Source organism: Epinephelus moara, chromosome 5 (genome assembly GCF_006386435.1).
Source record: "Epinephelus moara isolate mb chromosome 5, YSFRI_EMoa_1.0, whole genome shotgun sequence".
Lineage (NCBI taxonomy): Eukaryota > Metazoa > Chordata > Actinopteri > Perciformes > Serranidae > Epinephelus > Epinephelus moara.
In genome coordinates this window covers 26,325,124-26,334,268 of record NC_065510.1, presented here as the reverse complement: position 1 = coordinate 26,334,268, position 9,145 = coordinate 26,325,124, and the positions used below count along the sequence as shown (strand labels likewise).

Genomic DNA, 9,145 nt, shown 5'->3' with positions numbered 1-9,145 from the left:
TTGTTGACGCACTACACAGTGATAATGGGTCTCCCTTGTTTTTCAAATATTTTATAATCACACACTGGCAGCTATTAGCAACAGCCTTGTGAAATTTAATCAGACAGCAGAAATGAAGAGGTAAAGGCAGCTGGCTCGTCGGGGTGTTTGGATGCTGGGAGCCAGATTTGAACCTGAGCTGAGCGTCTGCATGTGAGAGCGCGTGGGGCATCATCTTTGCATCACGACATGCCTGGGTAACTTCTGTTCAATGTGCTGTTGACCCATGAAAGATGCATGATGACTGAGCCCAGCAGTTATAAATCAGTTATAATAACAGGGACGCATGTTCAGAGAATTTCAACACTGCGGACCTACGAGTGTCTACAAACAGGGCAGAGCTGACTCACTATACTGTCCAACTGTTGTGCTGGTGTGCATCAGATGAATGCATACTAAATGAGGGAGAGAGAGAGAGAGAGATCCTCAAGTCTATGCGCCACCAGAATCCTGAAAAAGGTCATGTCCCAGAAATTACTACAGGGAGGTCTGCAAGCATGCGTACCCTTGAATGAGATTATGTTTATAAAGAAAAGGACAGCTTTTAACAGCTTATTTATGGTGGCCTGGAAGAATGTGTGATTTTACTTCCTTGGAAACAGCTTAATTCTTAAATATAGAATAAGACAAGCTTAGCCATACTCTGTTGGGGCTAATTGTTGCATGAAGTGAAAACAGACAACTCTCTCCCCTCTTCCCCTAGCGTATTCAAGTGTTATCGTTGGCGCTGCTGTCGCAAAGACAACCGTATCACTTTCTGCTTTCCTCAGAGCCTAGCAACTACAGTTTCCACAGTTACTTAAGTTGTTCCTCCGTCCACCATTTCCAGTACTGCGGATAGTAACTGCAAAGGACTTATCCTCTTCTTGATTTGGTTGCACAATAGTTGATGCTCTTCCTTTGTGCTGTATTCCGAGCCTTCATTTTCCTGGCAGACGAATTGCAAAGTGAAAGGGAACCAGTCTAAATGCTGATGGTGTCACCCACAGTCACTACATTGTGCAATCTACATTTACTAATGATAAGTTAAAGTAAAAGTTGTCTTTCCCCACTTTAATAGACTTTAAAATGAAAGCCTCTGCTAATGACAAAGAATCTTCGGCAGTTCCCATAGGGGCGTCCTTTGTCTGGCCTGTCCCAACAGGATGCCTCTAATGGGTAAATAGCAGGTGGAGATGGTAGCGGGTGGGACGGTATGAAAGAAAAGCAGAGCTATTATATTTGGAACCCCAGGAATTTTCTTTCCTCAAAAGAAAAGTAGACCATCATCCACTCCTAGTGTGGTCTGTATTCCTCTCTTTTATGTCCACGTTATGCAATCGTCTGTTTCTTTTATTCCAAGCCTCCGAGGCTCGGGCTCTGACGGAGGAGGATAGAGGACCTCAACAGGTGGAGATTTTTTATTCTAGGGATAGAGGAGGAGGTGGAGGAGGAAGAGGAGGGAGGTAAAGTGTTCCTTAATAATAAGTCCTCTGGTCTGCTTTTTTTTTTTTTTGCTTCAACGTGTAACTCGGCTCATGACAGCGAGTCCTAGTAGTAGATCCCTGGCCTGCTAACATGACCCCATGTGTATCTACACCATCTGTCTGCAATGGGACTCCAAAGGAACACTCAGAGGGAGATGCAGAGAGAGGCATGGAGGGAGAGGGGGGAGTTTTGTCAGCACTCCCCGAGGACCCCCTGTGCTGCAGTTTTGATCTGCTAATTATGTTTAATTGAAGCTGTGTAATTCACTAGCGTTGGCTCTATTTTTCCCTTATCTCACTCGTGGCTTTTAACAAACCCTGGCGCTGACGAGGGAACATGACACATCATCAGCAATAAACGTTTCGGTGCGGTATTTTTTTGAAGGCATCGGTCTTTTAATTTCGGTGACGGGGGACCACTAGATTGGGTCAGCGGATATTGAAATGTTTTATCTGTGCGCAGTGGATGCTCCGAGGAGCGGAGGCGCGACGCGGTGACTTGTTTGACGCCGAGACAGTCGTCACAGCACACACACACACACACACACACACACGGAAAAAAAGATAGATAGATGCTTGCACACACGCGCGCACGCGGTTTCTTTTGGCAAGGTGGCACCAGGTAAAGCCATAAACGACGAATGATGGTGTGCGCCATACCTCTCTTGCGTCTTCATTTTTTGGAGAAGACACGCCGGGAAAAGCGGCACGCAGAGAGACAGAAAACCCCGAGAGAGACAGACAAGGAAGAGACATATCAGTTTTAACGAACTGCGAAGTTGGAGTCGCTTTTTTGGGAGGGCTAGATATGGCAAAATGTCCCCGGCGCGCGCCCTCATAACTCGCCACATATCTTTTTGATATTTTATAATGGGGAGATGAAGTCACCCAAGGCACCCCCCTCACCACCACCACCCCCCTCTCCCCCTTCACCACATCATCATTCTCTCATTCAGGCCCGTTGCCCATATGTTTAATTAACTAGGCTGATGTGTAAGTACCTTCAGCCAGCGAAGCGTGGGCGGGCGGGCTGCGGGGTAAAGAGACTGCCGGAGAATATTTCCTTATTCCTCTCCGCCCGAGCGCTCGGTCTGCTGCCGGAGCATCACCTCAGTCGTGCGGCATAGAAAGCTACAAAAATAACTCGACCCGTTTAAACTTGTTCCCAATTGTTTAGGGTGTTTTTTTTTGTTTTTTTTGGGGGGGGGGGGAGTGCGGTGCTCGTTGGGAGAGCGCGTGAGGGGGGAGAAGCAGAAGGGAGAGGGTGAGTGAGGAAAAAGCAGAGAGGGAGAGTGTGTGGATATATGCGTGCGTGTGTGTGTGTGTGCGCGTTTTGATGTTATTTGTGACGGAATCCCCCCTTCAGTCTCCAAGAATCCGCGAGCGGCGCGAGGAGGAGGAGGAGGACAGGAGAGGAGGAGGAGGAGGCGCGCGGACCTGTCCACGAGCCCTCACTGCGGAACGCGCGGGGCTGCCGCTGGAGATTCCAAACCAACGGTTATTTTGGATTGTGGAGTCTGACTGATCCCCGCACCTCCACGGCTTCCTTCTTCCCCCTTTCCCCAGAGTCTGTCTCCGCCGCTGAATGGACTGTGTTTGACATCTTCACCGAGAGGAATACTACCTATCTACCGGGGGGTGAGGTGCTGGTGGAGGGGGGGAGGTCTTCAGAGGCAGACAGGTGGATTTATCCGTGTGGTGGTGTGTGTTTTTTGGGGGAGACTGGATGGAGGAAAAATTGATGGATTAATTTGACGGAGGAGAGTCGTATGTGATTCCCACTCCTGCCGAGGGCACCCGAATGGAGTAACAGGCTGCAATGTCATCTCCACCTGGCCGCCTGGAGAGATGTGTCACGGGAATGGGGTGAGTTGGCTTAATTAGTATGTTTTTTGGCTCAGCTTTGAACTAACTCCGTCCTCTCGGGGGTGACGCGGATATTGAGCAGCAATTGTCGGGGTTCAGTGGTTTAATATCTGCCGCACACTCACTCTCCTCTCAAAGTGGAGCAGAGGCGGGGTGGTGGGGTGGCTGCTGGTTTGTGTTCCTCTCTCCGCTCCTTCGTTCGTCCGAGTCCCCGACACACAACCTGCTGCATGCCCTACATAGACAAGCCCGGCACCGGAGAGAGGAGCGTGAGGGGAATATTCGCCAAGGAGCCACAGGCTGTTTTTAACGCGCTCTCTCTTTCTCTCCCCCTCTCTCTCTGTGACACACACACACACACACACACACACACACACGGAGAGAGACACTACTATTTTGTCTTCCTCACCGTTCACCATCCTACCTTTGAATTTAACTTGTGTTTTCGTCACGCAAGCTCTCCATCCAATAAGCCCGTGTCCCAGCATCCCCAAAAGAGCCACACACACGCGCGCGCGCGCACTTGCGCTCCCATATATACACAAACACAGGCTATAAGATAACACCCGCGCGTGCGCGTGTACTCACGCGCAAGAGGCGCACGAACACACGCGCAGGCACTTGAAACGAGCTGGTGTTTGATATAATTCAAAATGTTAAAACGCTTATGAGTCACGAGGAATATAATGACATTGGGTAATAATGTTTATGGCTCATATATATATAGGCACCAGCCTGTGGGCGCGCGTCCTTTTATAGAGCAAGAGTCAAATTCAACAAGTCTGCGCTTTTTTTTGTAGGGGTGCAATGCAAAAAGCAAATAGCATTTTTTTATTTTCTTGTTTTCGCAGATCAAGTTTGAACACTTTTCCTCTGGTTTCACTGACGCTGTGAGAAGGAACCAAAATGCCAGTAAGCGGACAGGTCACGGTGGCTGCCTGCACGGGCCCTCAGACCACGGCAGTAAAACTCAACATTCATCGCACGGACTCCGAAGAAGAAGGCGCAAAAGCTCCGCGACCGCAAACCTGCAGCAGCCACGCTTTGTGACACCGAAGGTAAGGACCGCGGCCGGTAACGGCGATCAGGGGGGAGAAAGGCACCGTCAGAGCGGCTCAGGCAGGGCGCTGTGCGACGCTAAGCGGCGCTGTTGCATCACATTATCCCCGGCTACTGATGAGAGGCCGTGTAATGAATTCATATCTCAAATTACAGTTTTCAGGCTTTGAATGCAGTCACGTTGTAGAAACACATTTTCTTCCGTTTTCCTCCCGCTTCCCGTGCCAAGTCTGACACACGAAGTGTCTTTTCCTCCTCTCAGGGACATGGAAGCCATCACACACACAGATGTTACATGGGGGGTAACTATAAGGGTCTGACATGTCTGAGTATAGGGGCCTGACATGACAGATTATAAGGCCGTATTTCGCATAATTCTCCTTCAGACTAATCAGTTCTGGTGTCAAAGGAACAACCCCCATCCCTGATGCTAAATATTCTGTGTGTAAATTTATCATGATCATTTAGGGCAAATTATCATTCATGCCATGGCAGTCTCATTGTGCTGTTGTAGAGAACTGGGGAGAGAGACTGTGGATGTGCTCAGCAGTAGCCTATTTTCTTGAATAGTGGGATGACACAAAAGGAGATCAACTCTGTAGGGCATAAACGCAATAGAGTGGGAGCAGTGAATGTCGAGAGCTGTTGCTGTCTTCATTAATATAAATATCTTGTGCCAAGCTGCAATGAATTCTGGGTGTGATGTCATAACACCTTTAAACCTTAACAGTATTTTTTAGTAGGCCTACTTTCCTATTCGCTTTCCTTTTGTTGTCATCACTCCAGAAAGTGTTTCCTGCTCAGTTGGGCATTGTATGTTTCATCTCTCGCAGCCTGATATTAACCAACTACTGAAACAAAGCCAAACAGGAAAAGCATAGAAATGAAAAATTCTCAGTGATGCGATGCATACCATATTCTCAGTCCCATTTTGGCTCCAGCATGACATAGTGTTGAAATTATGTCGAGATGCATCTCACTGAGCTGTTCACTGAACCATCCCTATTGTTGGCAAAGCAGGTACTGTAGTTCAGAACTCACTGTCTCGAAGCAGCTTGTCAGTGTATCAGATGTGAGCCTGCGTTGTGCTGTTTCTCTGCAGTGAAAGCTATTTAATCCCTCACATTAAATGTGCTGTTGTCAACATGTTATTGTGCTACCTTTAACAAGATGGCCCTCTTGAGATTATTTCGATGGCACCTAAGGGGAACTGGTGATATTCACACAGATGTTACGTTTTTGTTGCCATGCTGGTAACAAAATCCAAAAGTTGCATGTCTTTCATATGGTTCTACAAGATAAAATTTAATTTAATAGCGTATTTAGCAATGTTTCCTTCAGATAACAGGCTGCAAAAGGTGAGCAGTCAGACCGCTCTGTGTCATCCTGGTCTCAGTGTTTTGGTTTTTAATTGTGTGCAAGACGTTTTTAGAGCAAGAACCCAAAATTAGCCCCAAATCTACATATGCCTGCAAGTGGGGAAAGGTTCAGAGAGCATTTATGCAGAAGAGTTTTTACCTCTGTTGAACTGTTAGTGTAACTAAAAATATTGCAATTATTACCATGCGTTTACTGTAAAATATTCTCAAAGAATAGCTTGTCAACAAATAACTTAACCTTAAAATTGTTTGTTTTATCATAACATGTAATTACTGGGAATATTTCTTTTTCAGGTCATTTCATAGTACTGGATTTGTTGTTTTTCATTGCTCAGTTTAAGGCATTTGAGTCACAAACACTAGAATAATACCTACTCCGAATCATATCCTCTCCTTTTTTTTCTCCTCCCTTTTCCATGAACGTATAGATATTATAGGTAGGAGTACACAAACAAGATTGCAACCTAGAGCTTATGAAGAATAATTATAAAGACGCTTAAAAAAGAGAAAAGCCAAAGAACCTGTGGGTGGAATATGCACCTTCCTGCCCTGCATTGTAGCTGTATTTGTCCTGAAGGAGGTATTGACATATCCTGAGATAAGAGCTACAGCAAATAATCCCCTTATCTGCACAGTATTTTTGGTTGGAGCTCACTATCCACTGAAGTTGACAAACTGCATGTTTGAAAATAAGGTTCCTGGTGATGTGGTTCTGCCTCGAACATTAACAGCCAAACCGTGTGCAGCCACCAAGCCTCTGGCATGGCCTTTAGCTTCAGCTGTCATCTGCTGAGTGAGTGCTTTCTTTAAAGTCAATTAAACCTGCCACTGTGCCTTTGCTGCGTTGCACCAGTTAATCTTGTCCTGACAACATCCACTGCCAAAATTTGGTTACATTTGACTTTCAGTGGCAAATAAATTGAGCACATTTTCCTATCCACTGTTAGGAGATAGTAAAAACGGTTGCCCTGCCTCCACATTTATGTCTATGTACATACAATCACAGGTCAAATAAGGCTTGAGACGATGAAAATGAGCTTTTTCATTTTCCTGTTCCTAGTAATTACCAGTGAAAAGGACTGAGTGACATATGATAATGAGTCATTTGACCCCCGCTGATCTTCTGTATATTGATGTGTGATAGTGCAGTCTCAGACACAAGTTAATAACCCAAAAGCCTCTTAAGAACGTGCTCTGTTTAATCATTTAATCAAAACACAGTTGGTGGTCTCATTTAATGAGTTAGTGAGCCATAGTGATATTAAGTAGGGTTTGACTAATACAGGTTTTTGAACTGTTATTTTTAGAATGAAGTAGGGCAGTAGTTGATGTTTAGTGACCTGACCAGTTTGTCCCTTAAAACACAAGTATTCAGTGTGTTGCATAATTTGAATGTAGAAAATTCTGTGTTGCAATGAATGAGTAGTTGTTCTTTAATTATCAGGTAACATCCACCTATTCAATAGTAAAAAAAAAAAAAAAATCAAAAGATGCTGCCTTGAAATTCATAACCAAGATTTAAAAAACAAAACAAAAACAAAACAACCCCACAACAAACTCCACCATATTTACTGTTGTACTGAGCGATGGCTTCAGCCTCATAGTCCTGCATCTTGCATCTGGCCACTAACACTAACACTGTCTTGGTTAGCAGTTTGTCATTTAAGGGCCATACAACTAAATGTTTATTGGTAGTATACGCCTGCATCAGTGTATCTTTAATGGTTTGTTAAGTGTTTCTTCAGCTCAAGATTCCAGATAAGTCTTATCCAGTTCCAGCCCAACTTTACTGATAAGATTTAAGAAATCAAATTGGAACAAATCCGAAAATGAGGTTTTTCCAAACCTGAAAAATAATAATCGTCGTTGCTCAGGCCAGGACTTTGGAAATCAAATCCTACTTTTAATAAATCTCAGAACTCATATCTGTGTTTCTCATGACTCAAGGGCAGATGGTTTTGATGCTGAAAATCAGGATAATCTTGATCCTACTTGAGAGGTGGTTTAAGGGAGGATTTAGAGGCATGAAAAGCATGACAGAGCTGTAACCAAGAAATTGCCACCTATACATCTTGAGTATGAATTAAAAGCAGTATTTCATGTTTTTTATCTTATTGAACAAATCTGTCAAAACAGTGGCAAATCCCAGATGCCTGTGTTTGAGATGGATGGACCAGCTGGATGGCTGATGGTTAAAATGGCTTTTTGAACGTTTATTGTTTATGAGGATGTTTGAATTCATGTTGTTGTGACGGTTATATATATATCATATTTACTGTTTTCAATGTAACACCTTGCATAATAGCGGTTTTTTGTTTGGCTTATGTTGGCCATTCAGTGAAACTTTTTAAATGTTTCCTTTAGGATCTTTAGAAACAGTCTCTTATACCATTTTCATTTTGTTCACATTGATCGTTTTTGACCTGGCAGAATGCTATTAGTGATGACATTATTTGTTTAACAGATACTGAGATAAAGGTTAAAGGCATGTTAAGTAATTTATGGCTTGTATTGAGCTGTATTGGCAGCCAGTCAGGCCTCCGACAAAATCTATTGAACATTTCAATTGCATTGCTAGGCAACAGCTTGGGTCCATGTTTGCTTCCTGTCAGCTGGTATCATTCACATACACTGCCAAACATACCAACAGCAAATATAAAGGGACCTACTGAGGCCCTAGCTACATGTATGCAGATGTTTTTGTAAACATATATTTTTCTCTGTGTTATGGCCTCTCGTCAATACCCAAACGTAGTTTAAGGTCTTTAAAATGGAGATTTTTTTGAAAAAGCGTTTTCAAAGGTAGGAGTTTTCAAAACTCGGGTTACTTTCTATCCATGTGGACATGTAAAACCAACCGCTTTGGAAATAATGACATCATCTCCTCAATCAGCACATGCCCATTGTTTCTGTGTGTGAACAGTATGCACTAGAAACAATAACAACAACGGTGGACTACTGGATTGTTTAAGTTTTGTCAGCAATGCTGGGTCTAATGATTACTTTACACTTAAACTTAGTACTGCTGCACAACTTCATGAACGAACAGAGCCATCTGCTGTGCCCAGTGGTATGTGGTCAAACTCAGCATCCGCAGTTTAAAGTCCGCCAGAAACAAAGGTTTTGGATCAGGGCTAGTCAAACTAGTAGATAGTGGGACAATATCCAGGGTTGCATTGTTGTCGATGAGAAATGGAAAGCAAACTTTCACATGTACAGAGCATCACTCATATGTTTAAAGGGCCAGTGTGTAATATTTGGCATGGTTTATTGTCAATCTGAATCTGAATATTCTACCCATTAATATGTTTATACAAGTGTATAATCGCTATAAAA

General features: G+C 44.0%; 1 protein-coding gene across 1 annotated transcript in view; it reads left to right on the top strand.

Annotated features, from left to right (window-relative positions):
- The first annotated feature begins 3,011 nt into the window (after window positions 1-3,011).
- The window catches only part of grin2ab (glutamate receptor, ionotropic, N-methyl D-aspartate 2A, b), a 125,979-nt gene continuing 119,845 nt past the window's right edge, over window positions 3,012-9,145 (top strand). Inside the window, exons 1-2 of the mRNA XM_050044961.1 lie at window positions 3,012-3,371; window positions 4,223-4,429. Coding sequence (XP_049900918.1) covers window positions 3,354-3,371; window positions 4,223-4,429 — 225 coding nt within the window. The 5' untranslated portion in view covers window positions 3,012-3,353. The remainder of the gene's footprint in view (window positions 3,372-4,222; window positions 4,430-9,145) is intronic.